This window comes from Sarcophilus harrisii, chromosome 4 (genome assembly GCF_902635505.1).
Source record: "Sarcophilus harrisii chromosome 4, mSarHar1.11, whole genome shotgun sequence".
NCBI lineage: Eukaryota > Metazoa > Chordata > Mammalia > Dasyuromorphia > Dasyuridae > Sarcophilus > Sarcophilus harrisii.
The window spans coordinates 363,263,644-363,283,266 of NC_045429.1; the positions used below are offsets into that span (position 1 = coordinate 363,263,644).

The 19,623-nt window shown below is 45.2% G+C and overlaps 1 protein-coding gene across 5 annotated transcripts; it reads left to right on the top strand.

The window, feature by feature from the left end:
• The first annotated feature begins 6,175 nt into the window (after positions 1 to 6,175).
• Positions 6,176 to 18,794, top strand: CASQ1 (calsequestrin 1). Of its 5 annotated transcripts, none has more exons than XM_031966860.1 (13): positions 7,552 to 7,644; positions 8,257 to 8,434; positions 8,866 to 9,089; positions 10,591 to 10,675; positions 11,452 to 11,552; positions 11,721 to 11,832; positions 12,738 to 12,811; positions 13,024 to 13,154; positions 14,586 to 14,631; positions 15,069 to 15,123; positions 15,346 to 15,446; positions 17,667 to 17,741; positions 18,182 to 18,794. In XM_031966860.1, the coding sequence occupies exons 3-13, from the start codon at positions 9,066 to 9,068 to the stop codon at positions 18,335 to 18,337; spliced, it is 960 nt and encodes a 319-aa protein (XP_031822720.1). In that variant the 5' UTR covers positions 7,552 to 7,644; positions 8,257 to 8,434; positions 8,866 to 9,065; the 3' UTR covers positions 18,338 to 18,794. The 5 variants fall into 5 exon arrangements, with proteins under 5 accessions (XP_031822719.1, XP_031822720.1, XP_031822721.1 ...); XM_031966861.1 differs by having other exon boundaries at positions 7,556 to 7,650; XM_031966862.1 differs by having other exon boundaries at positions 7,577 to 7,623.
• Positions 18,795 to 19,623: the final 829 nt, after the last annotated feature.

Consider the following 19,623-nt stretch of genomic DNA (forward strand, 5'->3'; position numbering starts at 1 on the left):
ATCCAATTCCCTCTCAGTGATAAGATATATACCTAGGACCATCTAATACTCTTCAAAAAATATCATATTTCTTTATAAAGGGAATTACATGAGAATTATAATCCAAACTAACCAGAAAATAAACTGTGAAACATTCTTTTAAAAGGCACATTTGTGAAACTATACCACAAGTCAGAAGACTAGGCTACATCTCTCTCCTCAAAATGTAACATCTTTTTCAGTGGTAAGTCACATAACTAGGGAGAATGAATTAAGAAGAATTGGGAATGGGGAGGGAAGGGGATACATGGCTTCTTATAGGAGTTAAAGTAAAATGTTTCTTGTCCTAGGATATACTTCTTCTTCCTGACAGTAGACCTCATAAACCTGGGACAGTGGATGCCAGGAAGGTAAGGACATTTTTTTTTTTTTACAAAATTCCCTAAGTCACATATTACAAAATCGGGATCCTAAAGAACATAATTTAGCAAACACTGGAATAGAGAGACACAGAAAGAGATAGAAATAAAATAGAGATGACTAGAAAAGAAAGGGTTAAATAGGAGAAATAGAGTAGCAAAAGAGGGACAGACTGGAGAGTGAAAAAGCCTGTAACTCTGGGGCAGCAAAGGTGAGAAATAATTGATCTTCTCTCCTCAACATCAGCTCTCTCCTCATAGATATTAGGAGACTGGATGTCAAGAATCTCCTCCGAAGTCACTTTCATTCCAGGGATAGCTTGGGATATGGGTTGCATTAGTCAGGGGTCTTATCTTGGGACTGCTGACTCAGCCATAACTTCTTGGAGAGCAACAGAGAGTAGGTCAGGGTTTGGGAGTCTTTGTGTGTGTGTGTGTGTGTGTGTGTGTGTGTGTGTGTGTGTGTGAGCAAGCATGGAAAGCTCAGCTATAGCCTAAGCTGGGCTCCTCAGGTTTCAATAGCAGGAGCTTCAGGTGTCTGGTGGGTTAAAAATACAGAGGTCCCAACTCAGGGTCATTTGATACCAGTGACCAAGAGCTGTAAAGTCCAAAAGACTGAAGACAGGGGCCTGAGCAAGGGGAATGAAGTGTCAAAGACAGAGAGAAAATGAGAGACCAGGATGAGGTTGGATCAGCGGGCTAGAAAAGGGAATGAGGGAAGTAAAGTGTATGAAGGGGCATAACATTCCTGAAGTTACCTAGTCCAATTCCTCCCTAAACATGAATTTCTTTTCAGTAGATCCAAACAGTGGTTTTCCAGTTTTGTATGTAGAACTTCCTGTGGAGGCAACCCAGTGCATCTTTTGGAAATTTTTTCTAGCATCAAGTTAAAATCTGGCTCTTTTTAACTTTCACCCATTGCCCCACTTTCATTTCATTCCTTAAAGAAGCTTAAGATTGCATTGTCTCCTTTGATTTCTAAATCATATTGTCATAATCACAGGTCATCTAAGCTCCACCCCAAGACAATCCAAATCACCATCTATTGGGTTAATGTTCACACTATTAGAAGATTCACAAAGGTCACAAATTTGTGTTGGAATATGGATGTTGTCGCTACCTCTATGTGACAGATTTCCCTCTCCCACTAGGGAGAGGTAGCACAGTTGAAAAGGCAATTTTCTAAGGAGTAATTTTTTTTATTCTTTTCTCTTTCTCTCCAAAATTCCCAGGGGAAGATATTTCTCTTCCTGAGGAAGAAGCTAAATACCTACAAGCACCTTTAATTCCAGCATTTATTTCTATAGTCCTCTTAGCTCTTCTATACTATCTGGCCACAACTCCCCCTGTGGCAATGTTAGAGTATCCAGACGTGCACAAAAGATTCTTGAAAATCTCAAACTTCCCCTTCAGCCCTCCATGGTTTCCTATCCCGGAAACTAGAAGACAAAAATCATTGTTTCATAGATTCAAAATTTAAGAACTGGAAAAGAATTTTGAGATCCTTTAGCCCAACCCTCTAATATCATAGGCAAGGAAACCAGGGTCTCCAAAGACATTAAATGTCAGAGAGGAAGAGTTAAACTCATAAAGAGTTAAAGGATCAATCCAATTCTCAATCAAGTCATGAATAATAATAACTGCAACAATAATAGTACCTACATAGCTCTATAAGGTTTATAAAACATTTTATATATATAGTTTCATTTGATCTTCCTAACAGTCCTGAGATAAGTGCTATTATTATATCCATTTTCCAAATAAGGAAACAGGCAGACAGTGGTTAAATGGCTTTACCATAGTCACACAGCTAGAAAATATCTGAGGTTGCATTTGAATTAGGTCTTCCTAACTGCAGGCCCAGCAAACCATTCACCACGCTGCATCACTTCCTAACAAATGATTACCCAAACAGAATGTGAAGGCTTTCAGTGAGAAGAAAACTACTTGGAGCAGTTCATTCCACTTTTGGATAGTGCTAATAATTCTAAGGAGTTCTTTATGAGATTGAATTGAAATCTGCCTTCCTTCAAGTTCAACCTATTAGAGCCTAGTCCTCCCATCTGAAGCTCAACTGAATAAACCTAATTGTTCTTCTATGTGATCACAGTTCAAATATTTAAAGACCTGCAGCTAGAGAGGACGTCAGAGGAGGTCCCTTGCCTCCCAGCTCGGCTGCCATTTATTAAAAAAAAATTTAAATATTTTTTAAAATAAAGAGGCTCAGGGCCAAGAAGGTTCAACATCTTGTCCAAGATGATGCTATAAGTGGCAGGGATGAGATGTGAACGCAGGTCCTTTAAGTCTTTCCCATGTACCAGCTACCAAAGGCCAAGCTCAGAGGAGCTCAGGATTACCTGTAAAGGTAGTCATTACTATTGTGGGAGACTGAGGCTAATGGGTCACTTGAGCTCAGGGATTATGAGTTGTAATAGGGCTAGAACCAAACAGTATCTACCCAAAATGAGTCCCTAGAAGTAGAGCTGGCTCACAGGTCTGAAGTGGAATGAGTCAAAATTTCTCTGCAATCAGTAGTGGGATCAAGCCCATGAATGACTGGTGTACTTCCACCTTGGATGAGATAGAAAGACCCAGTTTTCCCCCCAAAAAAAGAAATAACAACTACCATGTCTTAAGCCTTTTCTTTTCCAAGTAAAACATTCCCAGTTCCTTCAATTAATTCTCTTTTGAATCATCTTTATCATTCCCAGCTACCCTCCTTTGGACACACTCCATTTGGTCACTTTTGCTCTTGTATACTCATCCTGTGAATGAGTATACAATCTGTAGAGAGAGCAAGTGTACTATGTGACACAGTGGATAAAGCAAGCTGGACGTGGAATCAGGAAGACCTGAATTCAAATCTGGCCTTGGACGCTTACTAGCTGGGTGACCCTGAGCAATTTATTTAACTTTGCCTCAATTTTTGCATCTATAAAATGGGTATAATAACAGCACCTACCTCACTTATGAGGATCCAATAAGAAAATATTTGCAAAGCACTTAGCACAGTGCTTGGCACACAGTAGGGGCTATCTAAATATCAGCTATAATTATAATGAGACGTCCCTTTTTAGCACTGTCCCTGTGTTCACCTCTAGTAAAGCCCCTTTTATTTATCAAAGAGTGAAAAATATCCTCCTCTTGAGGTTAGTTGGTGAGAGACCAGCCTAGGAAATTCCTCCTGACTTTTGGCTACCAGAGAAGGAAAACCATTGAAGTTCATTGGAAATTAAAACCTGCAGGATCAGGGTGAAACAAGAGGCAGAGAAGGTTCAGCTTTCCCTGAGAGCCAGCTTTTCTTACTCTTCTCACACTGAGGTCTGAGGGGTAAGTAAACTTCAAACTTTAAACTTCCAGAAGGCTAGGTTTTGGCATAGTTGTCCCTTCCTAGAGCTCCATCCTCCCCTCATATCTCTAGATCCTATCTTCAGGGCAAACACTTCACCCACAGGATCACAGAATTTCAAGGTTGAAAGGGACCTCATCAATGATCTAGTCCGACTGGTGCCAATAAAGTATCTCTTCCAAAATCAGGGGTATTGTGAAACTCAAAAGAGATAATGGTACTTTTATAAAGCACTTTCCAATCTTAAAGCTATATAAATGTCAATTAGTAGTATTATTATTAGCTTCCAGTTTGGCGATGATGTCATTTCCCGGTTTTCTACTGCACTTTTTCTGAGTTCAAGCAATATTTAAAGAGAAATAACGAGGTACGGTGCTAAAATGTTTAACATCAAGGCTCTCACAGAAAAAAAAAAATACGATCAAACCCAAACACAAAATGCCTACACACTTTTATAGAAAGAGAAGTATACTATTACTAGCCATATGAAAAGATGTTCCCAGTCACTATTAATCAGAGAAATGCAAATTAAGACAACTCTGAGCTACCACTACACACCTGTCAGACTGGCTAAGATGACAGGAAAAGATAATACTGAATGTTGGAGGAGATGTGGGAAAACTGGGACACCGATACATTGTTGGTGGAATTGTGAATACATCCAGCCATTCGGGAGAGCGATTTGGAACTATGCTCAAAAAGTTATCAAACTGTGCATACCCTTTGATCCAACAGTGTTTCTACTGGGCTATATTCCAAAGAGATCATAAAAGAGAGGAAGGGACCTGTATGTGCAAAAATGTTTGTGGCAGCTCTTTTCATAGTGGCTAGAAACTGGAAATTGAGTGGATGCTCATCAGTTGGAGAATGGCTGAATAAATTGTGGTATATGAATATTATGGAATATTATTGTTCTGTAAGAAATGATCAGCAGGATGATTTCAGAAAGACCTGGAGAAATTTACATGAAGTGATGGTGAGTGAAATGAGCAGGACCAGGAGATCATTATATACCTCAACAACAATACTGTATGAGGATGTATTCTGATGGAAGTGGATTTCTTCAACAATGAGATGAACCAAATCAGTTCCATTCATTCAATAATGAATAGAACAAGCTACACCCACCAAAAGAACTCTAGGAAATGAGTGTGAAGCACTACACAGCATTTCCACTCCCTCTGTTTTTATCCGCCTGTATTTTTGATTTCCTTCTGGTCTAATTTCCTTCTCAGGTTAATTTTACCTTATTTCAAAGTCCGATTTCTTCCTGTGCAGCAAAATAACTGTATGGACATGTATACATATATTATATTTAACATATACTTTAACATATTTAACATGTATTGGTCCCTTTAAAATTGAGATTTGATGATTCTATTAAAGAACATTGGCCTGAGAGAGGTGTGATCTAAATCCCATCGGGAGCAGGGTACTAAGTGTAGACAGAAGGAGAAGCCACAAACACATGCCCAATTCAATTTATGGCCCTAGATCTTTCAAAGTAGGAATCAGACAATCTCTTTCTTCCAGATCAATTTTTTTCTTTAACATACTATATAACCTCATGAGGAACCAAGGCTACTACTTATGTTCCTAGAAGGATTTTCCAGTTGTTGTTGGCTTTTTCTTTAATTAGAGAATTTCTGTGTGTAATCCAGTCACTCTGGTCCCCACAGTCTCAAAGCCAGGTATATTAGATTTTATCCCACTTCTGTGTCCATTTATCAACCCAGACAAGCTCAGATTATATGTCATCACAGAGATCATCTATTAGGATTACCTTATTCTACAGATGAGGAAACTGAGGTCCAGATGAATTAAGTGCTCTATGCAAAGTCACACAGCTCCTAAATGATTATGTAATTTGAACTCTGGACTCTGACTCTGATTCAGGGCTCCTTCTATTATACCCCATCTCCAGCTCCTCTCATTCCCCTTTTACCTTATATTGCCAATCTAACCTTACTCCCAGAATGCCTGGCTCTTTGTGCCCTCCTCCCCCAACCTCCATCTCTCTAATTACCCTTATTCTCCCCTCTCTAGTTACCCCTGCCCTGTCCCTCCTGCTCCGTCCCTCCCCCCTCCCAGTTTCATTTACCTCCGACTCATCTGGTCTTATTTTTAGCCTGGGCATATCTCCCCTTTCCTTTCTTAATATGGCGATGAGCTCTCAGGCCAACTTGGGATCACAGGCTGAGGAGCCCTGGACATTGGTGGGGGGAGGCACTGAGAGCCTGGGCAGGAGGCTTCAGGCCCCCCATGGAGTCTTCTTGGCCTGGCAGGGAGGGCCCAGGCCCTGCCCCTCCCGTCGGCCACAGAGACATATTTAGACCAGACAAGGCTGGTGGAGGGGACCAGAGACAGGATAGGGGCTGGAGGAGGGGGAGGGGGTGCAAATTTCAGGGGCAGCTCCAGTTCCTTCCCCGCCCCCAGCTTGCTACTCCTCCTCCTGCCCATTTTCCTCTAGGCTCTGTCAGCAGTGTCCCCAGGACCAGACCGTACCCCCTGCCCACTGCTCTGGGCCTCCCCCTCCCCCAGTGCTTTCTGACTCAGGGTCCAGGGCTCTCCCTTCCATTCCCATCCATCTCTCATCGGACCAAGAAGCCACTTCCAGTCTCCCCCCAGAAGGGAGCCGGTAGAGAAGCAGCAGGATGGGGACCGTGCCATGTCTGTGGTTGCCATTGCTGGTGCTTCTGCTGGGGGCACCCATGCCAGGGACACAGGGTGAGGAAGGACTGGACTTCCCAGAGTATGATGGTGTGGATCGAGTGGTCAACGTCAATGCCAAGAACTACAAGAATATACTCAAAAAGTATGAGGTGCTTGCCCTGCTCTACCACGAGCCCCCTGAAGATGACAAGGCTTCCCAGAGACAATTTGAGATGGAAGAGCTAATCCTGGAGGTGAGGGAGGGTGGGTGAGAGGAAGATGGAAAAGGGGAAGGAGGGAGGGACTGAAGGACGAAGGGAGGGAAGAACTGAGAGTCTCCTAGAGACCGTTCTCTTCAAAAGCCGCCACTCCGGCAGGCACCAGGACCCTATTCTGCATTTCTGGGCATAAAATGGGCAATAAGCAGGGACGGCAGCCTTTGGATCCTTGTCTGATCAGAAAGAGGCAAGAGACAGGGATTTCACCTCTGTCATGGGGGGACCCCTCACAGCCAGTATTTTGGGGAATGAGAGCCTATTTGCTATGAGCTCAGGCTGAGAACACAAGAAGACACAGATTTAGGTTGCAAGTCTTCTACTTTCTAAACTGTGAATCTGAGCATAACAGTCCAACTTTTTAGGTCTTGGGTTCCTCGTCTATAAAATGAAGGAGATGGACTAGATAATCTCTAAAATGCCCTTTAATTCTAACATTCCTCAATTTTAGCTGGTTAGAGACGATGGATGTGATTGGAGTTTGGAGAATTTAAGGCTGTTGGAGGGGTGGGGCTAAGAGAAGGGGGTGGGGTCAACTGTGGCTTTATCCTCTCTGGGGTCCAGAATGTCCTACTATTTATTCTCACTGTCCCCAGAAGCCCATTGACCTCCTAATCTCTCCAGCTGGGCCAGGAGTTAAACTGCCCAGTGAAAGACAAAATCACGAAAAGTATTTGCCTGGTTACCCGGCTTGTCGTTGATATCATTCATTCCATGCCCCCTTCTTTTTCTCCAGAGTCCTCCCCACAAGCCTCTGCAGGATCCTGCTGGGCTTTCCAACTTAGAGATTTTTGCCCCTTCCTGATGTGTTACATACGTCTCATCACCATATTATTACCTCAGGCTTAGGTCATGCCTGAGGAAACTGACAGGGGTGGTCAGTGTAGGGTGGGCTGGGAAGGATGAGATGGAGGGATCCTGAAGTTGAAGGAAAAATCTCTAAAAGAAAGTAAAAAGAAAAGATAGAATTGTAAGGGTCAGTGATTTTTCTTAGGAGCCAAGAAAACTAGATTTCTTCTCCCTAGCTCTTTAATGCCTCAGACTCCCCAAGGGGAGTCAAGAGTAAGACCAGAGAGAGAGCAAGGACCCCCCTTTTCCTTCCCCATAGCTTCTCTTTACTTCCCCTCCTCCCCAGCAAGAGGGTTGGGCTCTGCTATCTGATTAACAAGCTGGGTATTTTTATCCCAAGTGCCCGGAATACCAGGGCCACCCACCTGCCAATTCCCTCATTCTCTGTCCCTTAGGAGTTCTGGTAGTAAGCCTGGAGGAGAGATTTGAAGTAGGGAAGAGGGGCAGGACATAGGAAACAGGGCTAAGAGCAATCTGATTTAGGGCTGGGGGATTGGTGGCTACTGGCACAGAACAGAGTTTATCCTGGGGTTTAGGTTTTGAGGGAAGGGGATTTCATTTGTTTGGTGAGAGGGTGAGGTTGGGAGGAAGAGGAGGAGGAAGCCCATGGCCATGAGGGGTGGTCCCTAGCTGTATCTCTTCTGGATTGAGAGATCCTTAGTCAAGACTCATCCAGAGCTTCCCACCTCAGAAATCCTCCTTCTCCCTTCTCTTCCCCCCTTCCCTTTTATAGACCCAGTCTTCTCCATCTCTGTACATTCCTGTCTAGCCCTCACCCAGCCATGGGCTGTGAGGAGAGGCTGGGAATAAGAGAAGAATGAATCTCAGATAAGGGAAGCCACTAGGTTACACATCCGAGGGCTAGCTATCTCTGCTGACCCGGACAGCATTCTTGAAATCTTCTCCCAGAGGTAATACGGCCTAGGGGAAAGGTCCTTGGATTTGAAGTGAAAAGATTTAAGTCTGGGCCCACTTAGAGTCAAATTGCATACTTCTCTGCCTCAGTTACCTCAAAATGAGGGCTAGAAATGCAATTTAATCCACTAGTCCTATTCGGCCTGGCCCTGAAACTTGGTTCCTTCTTAATCCACAGTTTCAAGTCTTTCAAGCCCTCAGCATTTAACATTCTTGGCCATGGAAGAGTTAGGGGGTGGGAGTGGGGGTGGAGGGGAGGGCCTTTAGCATGTAAGGAAACAGAAAGAGACTCTGTAAAGCTGTCAGGAGACACATTATTCCCTCACTCCTGGGGTGAGGAAGCTTTGGGTGGGGGTGTCTCTCTCTGTCCTAATTCTGCAAGATTCCATTGCCCCACCTCCCTGTCCTTATCCCCACCTCCAAACAGCCAATAGGAAAGTAGCACTCCAGCAGGCTACGCTCACAGAAATGAATCCTAAGGAGAAGAAGGAGGGCCTCCCTTCTGACAACGTGAAGATGAAGTTCAGCCCCTAGAAGAAGGAGGGCGGCCCCTCTCTGCCCTGCTGTCAGACTCCTCAGTCTATACAACTGCTCGGTGGAAGGGGGCCACGAAGCTGGGAGTGGGCCATGATATTCCTCATTATCAGAGAGGTAGAGAAAGTGAAGATCTTATGATCCCGCACTGGGGTGGGCTCAGGAGACCTAAGACCTGGATGTTCACACCTTAGGGAATAGCTGGACTAGATTGTCCTCTCAGGTCCTTTCCAGTCTAAGAATCTAAGAATCCTGACTCCATCATTAACCCCCTAGCAGTCTTTGAGAATGGGGCTCTATCTAGGCAAATAAATTGGAGAAAGGACATTTTTGAGCTGAAGTACAATCCAGAGGGAGACAACTATGATGGTGAAAAAAACGGACAGGTTTTAGCCCGAGAAATCCCTAACTTAAGGTGGACCCGATAGGTGACTTCAGACAGGCTTTTTTTAAGCATGGTAGTAAATGTTAGACTTGAAGATATGGCTTTGAAACCCTCCTCTGACATCTACTACTCTGGGCAATCATTCAACCTCTCTGAATATAATCTGTAAGATGGGGATAATGATACCTCTAGTGCCTGTCTCTCAGGGATGTTGGGAGGCAGTGGGGAATAATGGAAAGGGTAGATTCCTGTGTTTATGAATTATGGAACTAGGGACAAATCCCTTGATCTCTCTGGGCCTTAGTTTTTCCATCTGCAAAATGGGGATAATACCAACAAAAGAGGATATTTGGAAAGCTTTACATAAATGCTAGCCTTTGTTATTAAAATATTTGAAAGGTTTTGATTGGGAAGGACTAGGCTTGTTCTACTTAACTTAAAGAGGACAAAACTAGGCTCAGTGAGTGGAAGCTAACCATTAGCACTGTCCAGAGTAAAATCGAATGACTTAGGAAGGAATAAGAACAAAAAATAATAATAGCTGTCATTTACATAGTGCTTTAAGATTTGCCAAGAATTAAATAAAATATCTCATTTGACCTTCCTCACAACCTCAAAGTATGTTCAATGATTATTCTCTTTTTATAATTGAGCAAACTGAGGAAAACAGAGATGAAGTGATTTGCTCACAGCCATACAGCTAGGAAGTATCTAAAGTCAGATTTGAATTTTGTCTCCAGGTCTGGCAGCCTACCCCACTGTACCATTTATACTAAAAATCCCCAAAAGACAGGTGGGTAATTTGTCTCTAGATGAGATTTTTGTTCAGGTTTGAAACAGAACAGGTAGTCTCTGAGGTCTCTTTCAACTCTGAAATCTATATTCTGAATACCTCTTTTCTATGCACCTCAGAGTTCTTTATAAAAAGGATAGCCTTGGAAGGAATGGCAGGGCAGTGGAAAGAACAGCTGGGATGTTCCACCATCCCAAACTGTGATTTCCATTGTGACTTTGGATCACTTAACCTCCCAGAGCCTCGGTTTCCTCATCTGTAACATAAAGAGATTGAAAGAAACGTCCTCTGAGACCCTGTGCTATAGTAAAGCTACAAACCTGTTACAAAGTGGTCTTTAGGACCCCGGTCTAACATTTTGATTTCTAAGCCCCTCTTCCTGAAACTTTAGTGGGGCTTGACCTAGAGCGCCTGAGCTCTAACTCTAATGCCTTCCCCAGTTAGCAGCCCAAGTCCTGGAAGATAAGGGAGTTGGATTTGGACTTGTGGACTCCGAGAAAGACGCGGCTGTGGCCAAGAAACTGGGTAAGGGGCAGGGGGGTCAGGGGGGAGCCACAGAGGGAGCCTGGGAGAATGTGCTGGGTGGGGAAGGGGTGGGCTTGGAGTGGGGCTATGATGTCATGAATTTTAGCTTGTTGGAGATGGGAATTGCTGAGGAGACAAGTGAGTTCATCTAATGTTTCTCCGGAAGGGTCTGAAGTGGAGGTTGGAGCCCTAATGAACCCAGACCCCAAAATTTGTAGGGATGGGGAAAGACAACAGCATCCTTCCACCTTTGTTATGTAGCATCATTGCCATGGATGGAGCAGCGGCAATCTGAGGCCTCATCCCTGGGTCTCAGAAATGAGAGAAAGGGAAGGGGGGCAGTGAAGACCAGTTTCTTTCCATCCCCCACCACCCACCCCACCCCCATCTCCTTGGGGAGAGATGCAGCTCAAAGAGCTCCCAGACCTTGGCCACCAGGGGGTGTTGCAGCCTTTACTAGGCCACCTGGTTGCAGGAGGGCCATAATTGAAGTGCTCTGGGGCACTTGAGCCTTGGCCAGGGAGCGTTGGGAGAGGGAGAGGGAGAGCTAAGGGGAGGGGTGCCTCTTGTCCTAGGAGAAGGAGGAAGGGGAGAGAATGACCCCCGCCACCCTCCCAGGAAGCCCCTCTGTGATAACAAACCCCAGCCCCCCAAAAGTGGGACGATGGTGGGTGACGGTGGCCAAGAGCAGGGGTCGCAGCCGGGCAGGGGGTGGGATCCCAGGGACGGGGTCTGGGGGCATCAAGGGCAAGACTCACTTCTACCTTGTTTCCCAGGTTTGACGGAGGAAGACAGTGTGTATGTGTTCAAAGGGGACGAGGTCATAGAGTACGATGGCGAGTTATCTGCAGATACCCTGGTCGAGTTTCTGCTTGATGTGAGAAAGACCCTGGATCCCTCCTGTTCTCAGCCTTGACTTTCTCCAGTCACCCCCTCCCAGCTCTCCCCTTCCCCTGCCTGCCCTTGGCCCAGACTCCTCTTGGCTCTCGCCCCAGCCCCTCTGCCCCAGACCCAGCTCGAGAACTCACCCTTGTCTCCTCCCCAGGTCCTGGAGGATCCCGTGGAGCTAATCGAGGGCGAGCGGGAGCTGCAAGCATTTGAGAACATTGAGGATGAGATCAAACTTATTGGCTACTTCAAGAATGAGGACTCAGAACGTGGGTACCTCCTCTTCCCCTGCCCCAGCCCCCGCTGTTTCTAGAGCCCCCTTCTCCCTCTCTCTTCAGCTCTTATTAAGTCCACTGCTCCCACCCCTTCCTGATGCCCCCCAGCTACCTATATAATGCCTGAGAAACTGAGCAAGGCAGAGGTTAGGGACCAACTCAATAGTTTATTAAATGGAGAGAGATACTGGGACCAAGGGATCCTTGGTTGGTCTCACGACTGGATGCTTTTTTATAGAATAACAAGAACAGTGACATAATGGACGTACCTGGATGGGGATAACCTAATGGTGGGGGAGGCCCCTAGGATGACACGATGGAGGGAGGTTACTGATATTCTAATGTCGTCTAAAATGGATAAATCTTTATCTTGTCAAACATTAAGAAGAAACCTTTATCTCAAACATTAAGAGGGAAAGGCTATAACCTGAGGTAGAATAACTAAATAGAACAATTGGGGAAACTAGGTCAGGACATCAAAAGGGAACTTCGGCACAACACCTAAAACTTCCGCTGTGACCCTACCCCTACCCAATTTCCCCACAACATGGAGGGTTTTCTCTTTGCTACTCTGCTTCTCAGTCTAAGGTTTTACCCAGCTTATCCATCGCTTTGTCCAAGCATCATCCCTCTTGTCTGTCTTAGGTTCCCTTCCCCCTCTACTCTAAAGCTCCTCAACGCTCTCTAATCGTGTCCCCCCCCAAAAAAAAGCCTTCTGTAACAAGTGTATACTCTAAAGGACAAAATGGCGGAGTGGGGTGGGGGACAGGCTGGATTTCTTGTCTCCCCAGCTTTGATTTAATTAAAAAATATTTGGGGATTGGGGGTGGAGGTGGTACTCGAGCTTCTATAAAGATTTATATAAAGGTATAGAACTGACTGTTCCTCCCTCACCTCAGATTACAAGGCCTATGAGGATGCAGCTGAAGAATTTCATCCCTACATCCCCTTCTTTGCCACCTTTGACAGCAAGGTACCCTTTTCAATTTCCTCCATCGCCTCTTGTTAAGTCCTTTGCTACTCTTAGAGCCTGATATCCCCCCAGGGATAATGGCAGATCTCTCTACTCTTCCACTCTAAAGCTTTCTCAAATTAACCACTTTGCTCAACTCTGCTGAGGCTCTCCTGGCTCCCCAGATCCTCGCTGTTCTGTGTCCCCACCCTCATCTTTCTCCTTCCCCAAAGGTGGCTAAGAAGCTGACCCTGAAGATGAATGAAATTGATTTCTATGAGGCCTTCATGGATGAACCAGTGACCATCCCAGACAAGCCCAACAGTGAGGAGGAGATTGTCAACTTTGTGGAGGAGCACAAGAGGTGGGGCAGCTTTTGCCCTCACTTTGGGGTCTCACACTGGAAAAAGAAGAAGAGAAGGAGAGGAAAGAGGAGGAGGGGGAAAGAAGAGGAGCAGGGAGGAGAGGAAAGGAAGGGGAGGGACAGGAGGAAAAAGAGGATGGGAAAGAAGAAAAGTAAGAGGGGGAAGAGAGGAAAGGAAGGCAAGGGGATAGGAAAAGGAAAAAGAGGAGGGGGAAGAAGAAGGGGAGGAAAGGAAGGGAAGGGACACGAGGAAAAAGGGGATAGGAAAAGGAAAAAGAGGAGGGGGAGGAAGAGGAAGAAGGAGGAGGAAGAAAAGGAGTTTGGAAATAAAAAGGAGTTTGAAAAGAAAAAAGGGGAAGAGGAGGTGGAAGATCACTGTCCACCATACCCTGACCTCAGTGGTGCCAGATGACAAGGGATGGATTCACACATATAGACAACCTTTCAGTTGTTGACAATCTGAGGCCATTGTCTCCTAAATTATTGATTCAGTTTGCTTGCACAGGGTTCTGCATTTCAATACTAGCCAAGGGGTTCTACATAGAATTCAGTAAATGTTTGTTGACAGGGAGGGAGAGGATTTTCATGCCAGTCACATAATGTCTCGATTCCCAAACTTCACTCTTGCTTCCACCCCCATCTCGTGTCCTTCAGCCTATAGGTTGTTGAGGCTTGGAAAGGAATTTAGAGATCATCAATCCTGTCATTCTCCCGGACTCTTCAGTCTAGCCACACTGTCCTGTTCTGTGTCTTTGCAAAGGCTGTATTCCTCCCCTCTGGGGTTTCAACGTGTTCTCCCTTCAAATTCACTTTCATCTATTAAAAACTCCTTATTCCTACAAGGCTGACCTCACATGCTACTACCAAGAAACAGTCTTTTGGGACCTTATGATTTTTAGTGTTCAAAAACTGTCATGTATATGAAGACCCTTATACTTACTTACACCAGTAGAATGTGAGATCCCAAAGGCCAGCGGCTGGGGTTTTGTTGTTTGTTGTTTTTTTATCTTGCCTTGACTTGTAAAGACAACATGTCTACACTGAGCTACTTGAGATCAGGAATTGTCTTTTGCCTTCATATTCCCAGGGCTTAACATAATGCCTGGCACACAGTAGATGCTTAACTGATGTTTATTGATGAACTGATTGCATGGAATCGGAGTTTAACAAAGATTCAGATTGGATTTTCCAAAGCATTTGAAGCTGTGATTTTGAGCAAAGTGGCAGGACCAGTATTCAGACTTTTGCCTGCAACCTGCCAGCTTCCCTCTACCACAGATGTACAATGATCTGAGCCTCCTACTTGGAGGGATGGATGGTTCTTGATCTAAGAGCTGTGAAGTATCTGTGCCCTGGGTCTGACCCAGACGCTGGAGAATGAGCCCTTGGAAGGGCAGCTTTTCTCACTGAGTCTTCCTCTATCTTTCCCAGGTCAACCCTGAGGAAGCTGAAACCTGAAAGCATGTACGAGACTTGGGTGAGTCCCTGAACCCAGGCCGGACCTGTAAATCAGGCTTGTGGAGGGGTTTGGTCAGGGGGGGAGGAAGGGAGATACAGCTAGACTTACAACTTAGAAATATCCTGTCCAGCTGTTCTCTGTGGCCCCAAGGACAAAGAAAAAGGCATTTATGTTAAAAATCAGATTCATGTTGCATAGTGACTGGAAGACAGAGGCAGAGACTGGGCACCCAGAGTTTATTCAGAAACTTTTGGGATTTGTTGATATTATTTTAGAGAAAAGGGAATAGAAGTGGGGACTTTGGGAAAATTGTTAAGAGACTTGCCCCCAAGTCCAGGAGTCTTATGCTCTGCAAAAAATGCATAGAATCCCAGGGGAACCCTAAAGCCTCTTGTGGGCATCCCAACTTCAGGAAAAATAGCTAGAACCTGTCCCTGGCTTTTCTCATTCTCCAGGAAGATGACCTAGATGGCATCCACATAGTGGCTTTTGCAGAGGAGGATGACCCTGGTAAGGAGAGCTGGAGTGAAGAGGTCATGAAGGTGACCTCTTGGAGGTGGGAGGTGGGAGAGCTAGTAGCATTATAGGGCTCTTCTGGAAGTAGCAGGAGAGAAGCATATGGGGACTCCACAAGGGGAATGGCTTCCTGGAATGGGGAAAAAAGTTTATTCCTCCCTTTTATCTTATTCATTTCTTACCCCTCCCTGACTTGGCTTCCTTGTTTGCCCCTAGATGGCTATGAGTTCTTAGAGACCCTCAAATCTGTGGCCCAGGACAACACAGAAAACCCTGATCTCAGCATTATCTGGATCGACCCTGATGACTTCCCCTTGGTAAGAGGGTAACCCCCAGTGCAGTCACAACAATACCTCTGAGTGGGGGAACTGGACTGACTGATGGAGCTTAGAAAGACCAAGCGGGCAAAGGAGGGAGAGCTTGAACAGATCCCCCTGCCCCCCAATCCCGTGAGAGAATGAGGTCCCTCTCCTAAGGAAGAGAAGAGAAAGGGCAGCTCTGTCTCCTCCCAGAGGAGGCGGGATAAGGCAAATAATTGAAACTAGCAACAGAAAGGACTTGTTTATGAAGACGGAAGAAAGCACTTCTCTCTGGATGTCTCAGGCTAGAGGTTCTCCTTTAGTCCAGACTGGTGTAGGTCTCCCCTCCTCTTATGCTTTTTAGTAATAGGATTGTGAAGAAGTAGCCTCCTCCTTTCAACTTCAGTTCTCTCATCTGTAAACTGTAAATAATAGGGTTTGTCCTAACCTGCTTCACAATGGGAGTATGTGTGCAGAGAATGATTTGTAAACCTTAGAGTCGGGTCTGACTCTGTGTGACTCTGGAGACATTGTCCTGAGGTGTTCTTGGGAAAAATGCTGGAGTGGTTTGCCATTTTCTTCTCCAGGAGGTCTCCAATTTACAGATGAGGAATTGAGGCAAATAAGGGTTAAGTGACTTATTCATACAGCCTGGAAGATTAAAACTCAAACCCCTTCTAACTGCAGGCCCAGTGTTTTCTCCACTGCATCATGTAGCTTTCCCTTAAAAGAACTATAGAGATGTGATAATAAGCACATGAGTATCATTATTAATGTTACTACTCTTACTCCCAAATCAAGGGACCCTTGAGAGCTGTGTCCTCAGAGTACTCAAAGAAATGATTGTGAAGGGATAAGGAGACAGCCAAGGGAATGCAGAGCAGCATCTTAGGGCTGGTAGTATCTAAGTTAAATGCTCTGAAGGAGAACTTTCCTGAAGAGAAAACTCCCAGCATCCTGACTCTCAGGGCTTTTTCATGAGAAGAGTCTTCACAGACTCTCTCTTTTTCTCTTTGTCTGTCTTCTGTCTTTCTGTGTGTGTGTGTGTGTGTGTGTGTGTGTCTGCCTCTCTCTGTCTGTCTGTCTCTGTCTCTTTCTCTCTCTGTCTTGTCTCTGTCTCTCTCTCTCTTCTTGGCTCTCTGTTCCTTGATCTCTCTGTCTCTCACTTTGTGTGTGTCTCTCTGTCTCTGTCTGTCTGTCTCTGTCTGTCTGTCTCTCTCTTCTTGGTTCTCTGTTTCTTGATCTCTCTGTCCCTCTTTGTCTCCCACTTTGTGTGTGTCTCTTTGTCTCTGTATTTCTATTTCTCCCTGTCTCTGTCTCTCTCTTTGTCTCTACCTGCCTCTCTCTGTGGCACACACACACACACACACACACACACACACACACCCCACCAGCAGCAGCCCCCAGGCAAATGAGTCTCTGCATAAAGGAGAGGGTCCATTCCCTTTCTCCTGAAGAATGAGAGGGGAAGAAAGCAGAAGTGACCTGCTTTACTCAGCAGCCTGAGCGCTTGAGACTCTAACACTTACAGAGAGACAGTTACCCTTTCTTCCCTGCAGACATGCTAACACGTGCTCACAGACTGTTTTATGAGCGAACAGCTCCAAACAGGCAGGTCTCAAAGTACTCTGCTGACCCCAAGTCCATCTTTTGTGTATTCCCATCTTTTATTGGTCCCAGGGCCATCACCAAGCTCTGGAACTGGCCCACTTCTTCTATAACTAGGATTCTAATTTCCTTCTCCCCACTTTCATCCTTATTGAAATATAGGCAGTTTGGCTTGCATTATGCCTGGACACACATTTAGATTTAGAATTTTAAGACTATAGGATGTCAGAATTGGAACCAACCCACTCATTTTCCAGATAAGTGAGACCAGAGTTCATGGTAGACAGTACTAGAAATCAGATCTCCTGGTTTCTGGCTCTGTCCACCAAATAATATTGCTTCTATATGTTGTTCAGTCATGTCTGATTCTTCATGACTCTATTTGGGGTTTTCCTGGCAAAGATACTAGAATAGTTTGCCATTTTCTTCTCCAGCTTATTTGACAAATGAGGAAACTGAGGCCCAGGGTCATCCAGCCAGCATCTAGAATCAGATTTTAACTCAGGGAGACGTCTTCCCGAATTCAGGCCCAGAGTGCTTTATTGACTGCCACCAAGCCTCGATATGATCTCTTCCCTATCCCTGGCCCTCTGTCAGATTTGACCTACTTGTCCTATTTTCTCCGGGCAGCTTGTCCCATACTGGGAGAAGACATTTGACATCGACTTATCAGCCCCACAGATTGGAGTTGTCAACGTGACAGATGTAAGTACCCTCCCACTTCCCACTTCTCTCCCACTTTCTCTGCTTCTAACCCCTGTTCCCTAGCTTCTCCACTTTCCAGAGATTTAGCCCAACCCAGAACAGAGATGAACATCTTACTGTCCTCAAATTTCTCCTACCTCTGTACTAGTCTTCCACTGTCCCAACACATTCTATCGAGTATAATAGTAATTTGTGTATGTCTAGCATTTGCCCTGTTCGCTAATGCATTTTTTTGGCTCTAAATTCCCATTGCCTGACAACACACTTTGATTGAATTGACATGCCCAGACTGGCTGGCAGGTGGATGGGTAGGAGAGAGGGATGGGTGGACCAGCGGGTAGCGGGACAGGACAGGTGAGTGGAGACAGAGCTTAGTTTTTGGGGTTTTTGGGGTTTTTTGCTCTCTTCTCTCCACCATCCTGCACCATCCCATGGGGCAGGCTGACAGTATTTGGATGGAGATGGATGATGAGGAGGACCTGCCTTCAGCTGATGAGTTGGAGGACTGGCTGGAAGATGTGCTGGAGGGTGAAATCAACACTGAAGATGACGACGACGATGATGACGATGACGACGATGATGATGATGATGACTAGGTGTCATGGTGACCACTCCTCAGCCCCTTCCTGCTCGGGCCCCCTTACTGAGCCCCTCCATCTGGGGTACCAAGCAGGACCCTGGTCAGGGACTCTTCTGGAACAGCCTCATGGTGTCTTTAATTCCCCTCGGGGAATACACTGAGGAAAGGAGCTACCTGCCTTCCCATTTTCCTTCCCTTCTGACCTCCATCTTTAACCCTATCTCTCCCTTTCCTGATTTTCTCTATGGTCTTTCCTTGCATTCTTCTCTTGATCCCCCTCCCTGTGTTCCCCCCAACTTTCTCCTCAAATTCTCTCCTTGTTCACCTCTCATCCTGTTTTCCTCTGACTATGCCCTGTTCCTTGACTAGGGAGGGGGAGTGCGGTGCTAGGTTTGGGGCCACATCTCAGCCGCTTCCTGTTAATTTATTTGGGTCAAATTAGAAGTCTCAATAAAGGGATCTGGGGCAGTGTCTGTTGATGTCTCATCCGGTGGTGGGGGTGGAGCCAGAGAGAGGGGCATGGGGCAGGTATTCAATTCCAGAAACTGGGGAGAAATATGATGAGGGTGGCGCATTGGCCACCTAATCATCATCATTCCTTGATTGATTACCTGTTCCATTTAAATAATTCATAAAGACTTAACACTGGTACAGAGTTGGGGAGGGGGAAGACTGGAGTCAAGGATGAGAGATGGGATGAAGAAAAAGGATATAAGAGACATCGTACCAACGCTGAGGGGCTTAAAATCTCACTGGGATAGCAAAGCTCACATGTCAAAGAGGAAAACCAGCACAAGCTGTTAGGTTGAATCCATAAAATAGGAAGGAAGTTTGAAGGAACTGGGAGTGTTCATTCTAGAAAAGAAAATATTTGAAAAGCTGTCATGGGGAGGAGCAGATTTTTTTCTTTCCCAAAGGAAAGAACTAGCAGCAGGGAATGAAATTTGCAGTCAAATTTAGATTCAACATAAAGAAAATATTCACAATTAAAGGTATTCCAGGTTAAATCCATGAAATAGGAAAGTGGTATTGAAGGAATTGGAAGTGTTCATCCTAGAGCAGAAAATATTTGAAAAACTATCATGGGGAGGAATAGATTTGTTCTTCCTGACCCCAAAGGAAAAAACTAGAAGCAAGGAATGAAGTCTGCAGTCAAATTTAGATTCAATGTAAAGAAAATATTCACAATTAAATAACATCTTGCATCCCAAGATGTGCGAGTGGTAGATTTCCCATCACTGATGGTCTTTAAGCAAAAGCTAGATGATGACTTGCTCAGGATGCTAGGGGGAAGGAGGGGAG

Coding starts and splice junctions, on each gene's coding strand:
- CASQ1 (XM_031966859.1), top strand. CDS start 6,402: ATGGGGACCGTGCCATGTCTGTGGTTGCCATTGCTGGTGCTTCTGCTG. Junction 11,833..12,737: donor CAAGAATGAGGACTCAGAAC/GTGGGTACCTCC, acceptor CCCTCACCTCAG/ATTACAAGGCCTATGAGGAT. Junction 13,155..14,585: donor TTTGTGGAGGAGCACAAGAG/GTGGGGCAGCTT, acceptor TATCTTTCCCAG/GTCAACCCTGAGGAAGCTGA.